Source organism: Chaetura pelagica, unplaced genomic scaffold (assembly GCF_000747805.2).
Source record: "Chaetura pelagica isolate M959 unplaced genomic scaffold, ChaPel_1.0 scaffold9, whole genome shotgun sequence".
Lineage (NCBI taxonomy): Eukaryota > Metazoa > Chordata > Aves > Apodiformes > Apodidae > Chaetura > Chaetura pelagica.
This window is the reverse complement of record NW_009954494.1, coordinates 954,370-967,838: the sequence shown is the minus strand read 5'-3', so window position 1 is coordinate 967,838 and position 13,469 is coordinate 954,370. Positions and strand designations below refer to the sequence as shown.

At 39.0% G+C, this 13,469-nt stretch overlaps 1 protein-coding gene across 1 annotated transcript in view; it reads right to left on the bottom strand.

The window, feature by feature from the left end:
- DISC1 (disrupted in schizophrenia 1) overlaps positions 1-13,469 on the bottom strand; it is a 176,460-nt gene that overhangs the window by 39,703 nt on the left and 123,288 nt on the right. The window contains 1 exon segment of the mRNA XM_010004550.1: positions 2,307-2,367. Within this exon segment, the coding sequence (XP_010002852.1) occupies positions 2,307-2,367 (61 nt within the window).

Below are 13,469 nucleotides of genomic sequence, written 5' to 3'. Positions count from 1 at the left end.
ATAAAAGTGGTAAAAAATTACATTTCTAACAGTTCAACCTTATTTTGAAACTTTATCTTAAATTTAATAGGTTTGAAACAACCCTGCAAAATTATATGTTGCGTATGAAGAAAAACTTTAGAAGCTTAGTTGAATTCATGCTGCACAGACTGTGTCGTCTATTAGTTTCAAAAGCATCCAAAAAGTGCATCCATGAATCGGATCCAAATTTTACCTCTGTCTACAATACAAACTTAAAACATTCTTTAAACTTTCCTTAGAGAGCCCTTCTTTAGGTTATGAAGCATAAGGAGCAATTGGCCAATCTATATGAAGATGGAAAAAAGGAGAAACAGTCTCTCAAGCTACTTCCTTAAGAGGAAGCAAATAAAAAAAAGCCTCTGGGGCTCTTGCTTACTTTTAAAAATTACTTAATATGTAAAGCAGGCAGAGTTAATTACTTAAAGTCCAAAGAACCTTTAAAATCAAGTATCTATAACCACTTTATTAGCATATATAAAAAAATATTTTAAATATGTAGTATCGTGAGGACTTCTTGCTAGTAAAACCATTAGAGATTGTTTCTTCCCACTAACATCTTAGCCCTTAATTACTTGAGATAAACTATTTTTAGAATAACATCATTTAGACATATTGCAAAACTCACTAGTTTTTACATCTGGCGGCCTGACCAGCACTGAGGTGGGTTGTTTGGTTGGCTGTGGGGTTTTTTTGGGGGGGAATGGAGGTTGGGGTTTATTCGGTGAGTTCTAGGGGGTTTTGTTTCTGTTGGGGATTTTTTGTTGGAAATTTTAGAAGGTTGGCAACACCACAACAGTCTGTTAGAGACAGAGAAGCTGATGGCAAGCTATGAAGTGCACGTTAAATGCACCAGTTTGGCTGCAGCAATATACTTGGACTTCATGCATTGGTGCCCCCAGCACAGGCTAGGAAGAACACTTAACAAGATTTTGAAGCCTGTGTGGTGGTTGCATTGGAGAACCTAGACTGAAAAAGACCCAGGTGTATGTGGTACTGAGGAAGGCAGCTCTTGTATACAGAAGTAACCAATTATATTACAATATGCAACAACTCTCACGTCCTAAGGAAAATTTCAAATGGTCAACTATAGCTCATTTAAAAATGCTTCTAAAATATAGAGCAGTGCATTTTAATTAAGATACAAACTCTAATTACTTCCTATGAAATCTTTTTCCAATATAAAGATACTTGTGCAAGGCAAAGTCCACTAAAATAGAATATTCCATTACAAAAACAGAGCAAGGTTTACTAACCATATTTCAAGGAACAGCCTAAAACTCGAGGGTGATCTACAGGCCCCTTCACACAGCAAGAAAAGGAAATATAAATGCTAGCATTTGGTTAAAAAAAAAAAAAAAAAAGCATAAAAATAAGTACATTCTGCATTAGGATTCAGATCTTAAAATATCTCCATTGTTGTCTTGGTTTCTATTTGCTTTCCACAATCCTCCAAAATGGCATTATTTCAATGCTGTTATATAAAGAGTCTCGTTAAAGATGCCAACAATTCTTGTGAGCAATCCCTCAGCTCTGCTCAGAGTCGGGCTTTGCATAGGAACAGAGGGGTGATTTTTCAACCAGGTGTGACATCCCCAGTACTTCTAGATGTTCAAGAGCTCCCACCACAGCTTACAGCACTTGCAGGTGGAGCTGGAGTGATGCACACCTGCCGCACACAGGGTCCCTTTTCTCTGGCCACACCAACCCTACTCCAGAGCAGTACTACACACTGGCAGATGCCACATACACCAATGCTTTCTTTCGCCTGCATCCCTTGCCAGGCTGGAGGCAAAGCTGCTGAAAATAGTGGCCTTCAATACCTGAGGAGGGCCTACAGGAAAGCTGGGGAGGGGATTTTCACCAGAAAGGGCAGTGATAGGACAAGGGGGAATGGATTTAAACTGAAAGAAGGGATATTTAGGTTAGATATCTGGAGAAAATTCTTCACCACGAGGGTAGTAAGGTGCTGGAATAGGTTGCCTAGGGAGGTTGTTTATGTCACCTCCCTGGGGGTGTTTAAGGCCAGGTTGGATGAGGCTTTCTGCAACCTGGTCTAGTGTGAGGTGTTCCTGCTCATAGCAGGGAGGTTGGAACTTGATGATCTTTAAGGTTCCTTCCAACCTTAACCATTCTGTGATTCTATGAAAATAGCCATGAGTAAAGGTCTTCACAATAACACTTAGAGGATTTCCATCTTTGAACTATTTTTGGTATTATTCTAATGCAAGTTCCAAAACATTCCCTAACTTATTTATGCATGTCAATGATGCATTAACAATCCGTACCTATGTAGTTTATCCTCCAGCATCTCCATGTACTTTTCAGCATTTTCTTTTACACTGGTCACTGCAAAATAAAAGGCAAAATTAGGTAATGTTATAACTGTACAGGTGTGTATTTTTTTTTAAACCAACTCATTTCTTACCTACAAATTTTACATTTACCAGTTAGACATGAGAATTCCATTAAACTTTTCCACATTTAATCTTCTCCCTTTTTTGTTTGTGAGTTTACTGTATTTGTATTGCATTAATATATCTAGTAATTCATGCATTAACCTCATGCCAAAAAACCGGTGACACTAACACACTAAAAATGGCACAGTTCATAGAAGTTTACTCTTGGAAAAAAAGAAGAAACCCGAAACAACCTAAACCAAACAAACAAGAACCCACAAACAACAAAAAAACTCCCAAACCTAAAAAAAGCCCAAAACAACCAAACAGAACATGCAAAACAAACCAACAAACAACACCCCACCTCCTCAAAAAAACAAACCAAAACAAACAACAAAATAATCCACACTGCTAGGTCCTTCTCTTTATCTTCAAGAGATGCAAACAAGCCTAACTAATTAATCAGTCCATGCACAGGAGTCCTTTAAAACAGGAATCTTGTATCAGACTTCTGATAGAACTGAAACACGATGGAACGGAAAGAATTACCAGTCAATGAGAGTCAATGAGACTTGAGGGGGTTTATTGTGGTTTGGTTTTCTGGAGTATTTTTTATTGTTTTCCAACTTGACACCTAGATATGGCCTAGATATGAGTCTCTACAACTTCTTCACTCAGAAGAAACTGAAATAAACGACTCATCGCAACACTCCATAATAAAGCCATTCTTTTGGATGAGCCTCGGAACTCAATCATTGGTACAAATGGGGGAAAAGGTAAATCTGGGGGAAAATTCAGGCCTTTAGAGAATAATAATTTTCACATTATAACAACTTTTTTCCCTTCCCCCCAACAACTTCTTGCTGACTCCAAGTCTATTAAGACTGCTAATCAGTTGCTTAAACTCTTAACTTGTTGTATGTCAATTAAATATATATTTTAATACAAACATGCATTCTACAGAGTACCACTATTTTTATGGGCAAAGCTTGCTACACAGATCAGGGACCCTGTGAATTTGCCCATCCATCTCCCCCACAATCCAATGCCTCCAAGCACACCTGACACATATCAAGTGCTTCACGTATTTCTCACTTTCCCTGTTTATTTTTTTTAGTGTGGTTTTTTTTTCTTCACACTAAAGCCTAATCTGAAACCTTGGCGTTAACCAAAGCAGCTGTGCTGAAGTTGTGTTCACACACACAGACACAGGAGTTCTCTAAATGAAACCAGTTAGGTATTATCATTAGCAGCAAGTATCAGGGTCACTGTAACATCAAATGTCTGCAGAACGTGGTGTTCACTCCATGAAAGAGCAGTCACACCTCACTGAAACAGTATATATCCCAATAGCAAATATAAGACACACTTTGCAGACTTTGTTTTGCTTTTGTGTTTTGTTCTGTTTTACAAGAGAGTTTATCAGAATAGGAACAAACAAACAAAACACCAAAAACACCACACCAAACCACTCCCCCCAAAAAAACCCCAAAACAAACAAAACAAAACCAACCAACCAAACAAAAACAACCAACAAAAAACCCAAACAATCCCAAACAAAACAAACAAACCCAAACCCCACCACAACCGTGGCACTCTGGAAAGCAGCACAATTTTGTCTAGAACACCTTTAAACCCAGTTCACCATCAGAACAGGTTCTACAACACAACTTGACCCAGCAAGATTACTGGAAGATTGTATCGTGCACAGACAACTGCAGTCATTTATACTTGCATACCCGTCTCACCACTAGAAGAGTGCTGGTGGCTGTTATGCAAAAGCTGATATACTGATTTTTGCAACAACACTGGAGAATAAATAAGTTTCCTTAGTCTGTAGCAGCTCGATAACTACAGGACTAGGTACAAGTTCCTGGCTTCCTTACCATGCTTTTATTCCTGTGCTTCCTGTGGAACTGTGAAGAGCCTGCAAGACTGCAAGTCTTCCTTTAGTGACACACTACAGTTTTATACAAACTACCACCACTTTTTACAGACTCCCAGTCTGTTGATCCCCAGTGCACTGACTTGAGGTCCAGTGCATGCTTTGATAACATGTACAGGTGCATGGCTGCTGTACCTCCCCTTCTCCCTTCAGGGTGAGTTGTTAGAAGTCAGGGACTTACACTTTCAGATAATGAAGTCAGCAGATAGTATTAATTTCTTGAGAGGGATAAGAAGAGGTGGAGAATCTGCTTCACACTCACTTTGTTTCTAACCGATATAGTGACTTCTTATGTTACATGAAAGACGAACCTTGCTTTCAATTTCTCCTGCTGTGCCTGTCAGTTTTTAATTGGGTATGATCTGATAGAGTAATTCACACTTTCACAGTTCAGCCCTGCCCCTACACGCAATTTTACAATGTCCTTGAAGCACACTGCTTAATATATCAGCATTATTCAATGACAAAAAGTAATGACCAAGAATACACCACCAGTCAAAAGAAGGTCAGTTAAAAAGCTAACACTCATTTGGAAATCACCTCACATCACTAAAACCCACTCAGTCCTGTCGAATGCTTTAACTACATTGAAACAAATGCAAAATTTGCTGCTGAAAGAGAAGGCTACCCAAACCAGTTTTGTCTCCTTGGCACCTTCTGTATGGAACTAGAAGACCTGAGACCTGGAGATTTTGCTAGAAAGAAAATACTGCTTAAAAATCCAATGGAGGTTACCTCCCTCATAACAATTTGCAAGCAGCACCACAACAAATATGTAAATATTTTCAGCCTTTCAGATCACCTATTTGAAAGAAAAGACAAGCCACAGATTACCAGATTTTTTGTTCTAATTTAATGAATCTATTCACCATCACTTCAAAGCAGAAAAATGCAAACAGGAAGCTGTTTGTGCCTTCAAGCTAGCTAAGAAAATACTGGATGACAGAGGAGGGGGGAAATAAATAATAATTTATTAAATTATTTTCTGTATAAACATGCCAAATGGTTTGTTTTTTATTTAGGTGAATGGGATTTCTTTTTCATCTGCTCTCTGCTTAGCTCTTCTTGGACTTGAGGGTAGTTATTAAAATAAAGAAGTAGAAATACTCACAGAAGATCAAACACCAGGGTATTTGCTAAGATTAAAAATAGACTTTTCTTGTGAAGCTTTAATTGGAGAAAAGTGATTCAGCATTTCTTTCTGTTAACATATCTTTTTCTTCCTCTTCACAGCAGCAAAGTCCAATCTTGGAATCAGTTATGGTCAGATGGAGCTGAAGAGCAGTGGTAAGTTCCTGTGGTGGTGGCCTTTTAGCTGTTACAGAGCATAAATCTGCCATTTTAGAAGCTCCAGAAGTATCTTCCAATAATTAACCTACATATTCTTCTTTTAAAAAAACATTGTGTAATTTCTCATCTGACAGCAGCCCCACTGCACTAATGCTACTTCTCTTATTTACAAACATTATTTCAGCCTGCACATGGAAGTGTATCATAATTTTTACCCTTCAGTCTTGGTCCTCACAAATTGACCTTACAAAGACCTATGGACCATGACAATTGCTTTGTACTATCATCAATATTTTTTAAAACTTTCTAAAACTGAGTATCTATCTGGATATACCCTACACGCAGTGTCCATATGCTTTTTTTATTTTAATGTAGACATGATTACTAATGCTAAGAGAAAAGCAAAAGCAGTTGACAATCATAGAATGGTTTGGATCGGAGAGGACCTTGATCATCTAACTCCAAGTCCCCTGCCATGGGCAGGGACACATTCCACTACACTGGGTTGCTCCAAGCCCCACCTAACCTTGAACACTTCCAAGGAAGTCCACAGCTTCTCTGGGCAACCTGTTAAGAGTGTCTCACCACCCTCACAGCAAAAATATCTAATATTTTCTGTCATGGAAGATGTGTTTTATTAACGTGTGAAGCTGTGGTCTGAAAAACTGAGAAAAGCTTCAATATATTTGAACATTAACCTGAAAAGCCAGTCAACTTCAGAGATGACAGCTCAGCTGCCCAGTTACATGTCAAGATGATTTATCAAGCCTCAGTAACAAGATTTTGGATTATAGAATAGTAAGGAATTTTGCACCTTGCAGTCAGTGGAAAAGAGCAAAGAACAAGCTCTGTGTAAAGAACAACAACCTCTCTCCCATGTTTTCATTCCCAGGGAACTCAAGTAAAAAAAAAAAAGGCTGGGATTAAAGTTAGTAAAATAGATAGCTCAATAAAGACATGCAAATACTCCAAAAAAGCTAACCTTCTGGGTCAAGTCAAGCAACCAAGTTCTATTCTGGTTCACTAATTGTCTTCCAGTAGTGCAGTAAATACAGAGTCATGTAGTTACTACTTGTCTCTTCCAGCAGTTGTGGCTTGTTCTACAAAATGTGCTGAACCTCTAAATATCACTGCAGAACAGCACAAAATTAGCTTGAGGAAATTACTGCCAGATGAGGTGGCCAAAATTTAGGAGTCTAAATGGATTGATTGTTCTGTGAATAGAAAGACAACACAAAGGTGAACTGCAAAGACAAAAAGTGGTACTGAACATCTATGAAATTAAAGCCCCACATATAAAGACATAACCCAATCTTACATGATCAAATTGAAGATACTATCTCATAACAGGAGATGATTCTGTAACTCAACCACAAAACAGGTGAACTTGAGAATAGGATACTCTCCTGCCACACAAATGCAAAGCTGTGCTCTGCAGTGACAGGCCACCAGCAGGTAGCTCATGCACCATTCTTCTGCTGGGACTGAGTTGTGTGAACACAATGGGACTGCCAAGCAGCCTCAGTCCCTCTGGATGGAAGAGTTTGCAGCAACTGCTGGGTGATTGCAGCAACTGCTGAGAGAAGGCTGAGGGACACCTTATTAATATCTACAAGTATCTAAAGGGTGGGTGCAAGTAGGACAGAGCTAGACTCTTTTCAGAAGTTCCCATTGACAGGACGAGCAGCAACAGGCACAAGCTAGAACATAAGAAGTTCCATTTAAATATGAGGGAAAACTTCTTTATGGTGAGGGTGACAGAGCACTGGAACAGGCTGCCCAGGGTGGTTGCGGAGTCCCCTTCTCTGGGGATATTCAAGACCCGTCTGGATGCAGCCCTGAGTAATGTGCTCGTGGGGATCCTGCTTTAGCAGGAGAGTTGGACTGGATGATTTCTAAAGGTCCCTTCCAACTCTGACAATTCAGTGATTTGGTAATTTTGATCTTATCATAATCCTATCCCACAAGAGGACACATAGCTTCCAGGGATCAATTGTCTGCCACTTCATACACTCAACCTTTGTAAAAATATGAGAAGCAATAAAAATATATTAAGAGTAATAAAGAAATACAAAATTGGCAGAACCCAGGACAGCACAGCATCTTCCCACGTATGCTGCACTGAAACAGGAAAAGAGGAAAAGTACAGAGTGAGCAACTAATTTCCTCAGGAAATTCCCTTTGGGGTTGTTGATACAGAAGGTCTACTGTTAACTTTAAAATGTGGGTACATCCTGTACAGAGGAGGAAGAACACAGCCTTAAGGTCTAGACACGCTGAGTGTGTAGACACTGCAATACCCAAGACAACCAACTTTCTCTCTTTAGGAGAGCCCAGGAAGGCCAAGTATCAGCTCATTTGGAGAGATGGCAGTGTTTTACACACAGCAGAAGCAGTCAATAAACATGCTCCATCTGCTTGTCTCTCTGCCTACAAGGTCCTGAACATTTTTACTGGCTTAATTTGTAGGCCTTGGTGCAACAACGAGTTTAAGCCTGCAACAAGTCAAGTGATATCTTGCCTTTGACGTAAAAAAATTACAGCTAAACATATAGTATATAGAAAACACTGATTTTAAAAGAGAAGTCACATTGTGCCCCCAGAAATGTAGATATAAAGACAAATGATAGGAGTTGCCAGCAGCTCTGCCTGTAATGACTTAAAATTCTGTCTCTCTGGGCATGGCATAAAAGGTTTGCAGAGCAGAAAAGGTGTGTGTGGGGAAACCCTCTTCATAAAAAAAGGCACATTTGAAAAACAAGCATTCACAAAATTTACCTCTTAAACCTTCTTTGTTGCATATGGTACTTTTTCATGCAAAGAAACAAGTGACCCTTCAAGTTCTGTGATTATTAAATTGGCTAAATTGCAGGAAATTGCCATACCTTTATAGGGTTTCTTAGCTTCTTTCAGATTTCTGTAAAAATCTGGCAAACCTGACACACAGGTTCCTCCTGTGCTACATGTGGGAGACACCCAGGAGGGGAAGAAGGCAAATTTCTTTCTAAATACTTTCAGTAAAAAATTACCTTTAAAAAAATTCAGCTGAAATTTTCCAAATTGTTTTGTTTTATTAAAACCAGTGCAAGGTGGGTTATAGTGATCAGTGCAGACCACCACCTCTCCAGCCATGGGTCTGTTGAGTAGCCCCCAGGCCTTCCAACTTCAACTCCTATCCTGTACATACCACTTCTGCAGTAACCACAGGCCAGGTGGGATGCCCTATCACAAGTTGAGTTACTCCTCCACAAATTATTCAAAAGCTACAAATGTTTGGGGTGCACAAAATGGAGCTTTTAATTGGCTTCAGACCTGGAGAAAACCATTCTTACTTTTTCACGCACTTGGATCTGGATGACAATGTAGAGAAACCTGAACTCAAACCTACACTATCTCTTTGCTTTACACTGCTGACATAAATAAGCCAATTTCCCCCAGAATGGTTTTCTTTATTCCAGATAGGCTTTACTTTATTTAAAATTAGCTACGATGTGAAACCTTTCACAATTTTTAGCTCCAGAGTAACTTCATAGCACCACTTCTGTAAGGATGCAAGAGATCTGCACTGAGAACATCCTCAGGGGATGGAGGCTTCTGGACTCTCCTACAGGTAAGGCGAGAGTTGAGTTTTACTTTCCCACTCCATCACACTGACAGGACTCTCTTGTTTTGCTAAGCTTCTGTGCAGCCATCCAAGTCAGTGTTCACACAGAATATTACACAATAACTTACCAGTGTACCTTAGCATTGAAAGTATCATTTCCTTTCCAAAACAAAAGGGAAAGTTTCCTTTCACTTTCCATTCCTATTTCCCTCCCATTCTTCACTGAGGAACTTGGAAGAAATGAAGGGGAAAGAAGAGGGAGAGAGAGCAATCTGCCTACATTTTCTTCATGTTCTCTCTTACCTGGTTTTCCCCTCTGCCTGTTCGTAACCTTTAATTCTCTGTTGACCATCTGTTCAGACCCCCTCCAAAAAAAAGAGAAAGATTTCTTTTTTCTCCTTTCTCCTTACAAAGCAAAGCTTGAACATCAAGGAGAGCCATGTGTCCAGCTTGCCCTCTGTGGATTTTCAGCAGTCACAAAAGATCATCTGGAAACCATTAACTATAAGCTAACAAGGCAACCAGACTCGACATGTGCATAGGCACCAATAGAGTTCAGACTTGTTACTGGAACTGCAGCAAGTTTTTTTCCTGAAAGGAGGATTTATTTTGTCACTATTAGATAAAACGAAAAGACCCCAAATAAGCTGTTTATACAGCTATCCAAGACAAACAACAATGAACAATTAGGCTTTATGCAGGGGCTAAGATCCATAACTGACACCACCTAATGCCTATACTAGGAAAAGGAGGAAGAGTTCAAAGTTTTTTGTCTGAGGAGACAAATTATAAGACAAGTGAAACTGCATACCTTATAGTTAATAGGGATGATCTATAGACCATCAGACATGTGCCACAGCCGTTCAGCATCGAGGCTTCTAAAATACACAGTAGCTATTCAAGTTCTCCCACAGTGGCTGTTTGGACAAACTTTCAAGTATTCAGTATTATACCTACTGTTTTAGTCCCTGAATTGCAACCAAAAATTATACTAAATGAGTTACCTGCTTTGGCTTTTTAATTGAAGGTCACACATGCAAGAAGGTCAAAGATTTCTTTGAATCACTGTAACCCCTCCAGAATTTTTTTTTCCAAAAGGTCTTAATATTGCTAATTATGTTTTCTCCAGCTCAACACATTGGCTAGTCAATCTATATTGATTAGCAAGAGCCCAGGCACTTACAGAAAGACAGCCCTCAGCCAGAGGATAAAATATCCTTTGTACTTCAAAAAACACAAATATTTAATGGAGAATATGTTTGCACTCAAAACGTTTTTATGGAACAAAACCACAGCAATGCAGCACAGGGGGGAAAAATGGGGGGGAAAAAAAAAAAAAAAGAAAGAAAGAAAGAAGGAATTTGCTCCTAAATGCTGCCATAGGCTCTGTCTACTAAGAGAGATGAGAGAGCAGAATACAAGCATACAAAGCACACAAGAACAAATGTCTGCTAAGACATCAGTCCTTCAGACTATTTTAAAGAAAGCAAAGCAGAGCTTAAAGGTATATACTGAAGGTTAAAAGTAGTTCAAATTGCAGTAGCAATGAGAAGTGGAATATTCAGCATTGCAAGCTATTTTTTAACAACCTTGAAATGACATGAAATAAAGCAGTGACTTCCTGCACCAACTCTTACAAATGATAACTGCAAATAGCACTACCTTGCGTTTTTGCACTGCTGTTCTCTCCAAGGATCTAGAAGAGGCCTTCAAACTACAGAGAAGCAGCACTTTTTTTTTGAAAAATAGCTGACAATGAGCAGCGGCACAGAAAAGCAAAGTGTCCCACATAACCCAGTACATTGCAGTTTTCAGAAACTCTCTAAACCACTTGGCTGCTTTAGGCTATACCAGGCATCCTTTCTACAATGCAATTACAGGGCTTCTAAGAAAGAAAAAAAAATGTGAAGCTCCCCGGCAGAGAGGCCAAGCAGAACCTGTCTGCATACCAGGCACATATAGTAAAGCAGACAGTCAGTCTTAATATATCACTTTCCTTAATCCCTAATAATCTTGGGCTCCTCCTCCTGGCATTACACAACCAGCACACAACCACTTACGGATTTCATTAAACCCATGAGTAATATTTGGCTGTACTTGACATAACAATGTAAACATGATGCTTTCGACCATGAACATAAGGTGACACCTTAAAAGCCTCTCTACTACTAACATACAAAGCTGGAGCAGAGATTTACAAAAGGTAATTGGGAAAATTACAGTATCTGAGCAAAATAGATGTAGCTACAAGAATGTATGTGCACTAAGTGCTCATACTAATCCTGAGCACCTGAAAGGGCAGTGTCACAGACAAAAGTGCACACTGTTGAGTGGGAAGACTTTTTGTTACCTGCTTTCTAGACAGGATTATTAATTTAATCAGCCAACTTAAAAATACTGCTTACATTTTCAAGTGTAAAACTCCACTATACTAGAGCACTTGATAGCAACAGCTTTAATATCTCTAAGTTAAGGTGGTCCAAATCAAGGCATAAGACTTCCCATAAGATGATTAAGTGCATTTTATGAGTGAGTTGCATACACCACTTCCAACTGCACAATAAACAAGAGATTCCAATGATGTTCCAATGGCAGACAAAACCCACTACAGTGCTGATGATCATTTAATTTCCACCTATGCTACTCTAAATTTCCTGTCTTTTTTTCCTTGATAACCTCTTCTGTCACCAGAGCCAGAGATAAATTTGCATCTTCCCCTTATCTGAATAAACTACAAAATATTTGAGCTCCATCTAACCTTTCTTGGCAAAAAAAACCCCCACTTAATTCATCCTTGCTTAGAGAGATGATGAAAAAAGCAGCCTTATTCCTAGTTCAAAATCTCTTTCAAGATTGAAGCAGACAGTTTCAGCATCAATAGAAAATCTTTTATTTGAATTAAACCCTAAGACCTCCATTTGAGTAATGTCTATAAAAGAAGGGAATTAAAGACTTTGCCCTTCACATGGAGCTCAGCATTACTATACTGTAAGTAAGATGAGTGGATTCATTCTTCAAAGCAGCACAATGGTTTAATACAGTGCCTTCCTTTTTTTATTGGTTTTGGCTTTTTTTTTTTTCCACTGAAAATAAATATTTCTGGTGGAACTGATGCTTTTTCATTATTTTTTATTACTATTTTCTTTTTGGTACATTTTGTCTGTAGCATTACCCTAGCTGTCTCTCTCCCTGACTTTTAAGTCTACATTGTTTGTGCTTCATTTTCTCCTCCATTCTTCTGTTTTTCTCCACTCCTCTGTCTTTCAGATCCCTCTTTTTCAGTTCTTTTCAGCTTTGCTCTTCTACTTAAGCTGTAAATCATTCATTACCACTGGGAATTTTGCTTCCAGTTGTGCTCTCCATACCAAACTTTGGTTTGATAAAAGAAAACTTTTAGCAAAATCTAATAAGGACTCCCCAGTTGGTAGTTTGTGGACACTTTACTGGTCATTCTGAAGATATTGAAATAACTTTCCAATGGGTGACTAGACTTTTTCAACAGTAGTTACAATTTAATTTTTTAATATCAAACATTCGTTGGTTGATCTAATCTTCATGACACAAATTGTTTATGAGTGGCACCTGGAAAAATTTAATTTCTTAAGTTCTGAAGACATGATCTAGAGGCCAACTCTGGTAAAAGCCAAGGTCCAAATCTTCAGAACATTCCAAAATCCATAGCAACAGCACCAGCACTAGTATAAGAGTGCTCAAAAATGTACAAAATCAGGATTTTTTGCCTCCTCACTCAACCTCTTCTCAACAACATGCAAGAACAGCAGTAAGTCTTATTTCTTCTGGCCACTCTCACGAAAAACTAAACAGCTTTTCAGATAACATTCACCCATTTCTCATCACTCCCTCATGGAAAAGGTGGCCAGGTAGATGGAATTGTCTGTAAGCCACTAGCTGGACTACAGTAAATTTGGGCTGTGATCCCTAGGGAATGGCATTTTCCACCAGTCCCACAGCCTGAACACAGAGAGGATGACTTGTGTTTCTTGCTTTGGTATCAAGTATTATTTGGCAGTTAACAGTATAAGAGAGAGGACATGCCCAGGAACATGCTGGACTAGTGCCAGAAATAGAAGTGGATGGAGTAAAATAGGAATAAAAAAGTCATAATGAAGAGTAGGTTGGAAACTGCTGCTGGAACAAGAGAGCCCAAGGGGAGCATCATTGGTCTGAGCTGGTCTGCAGCCGATGAGCACGT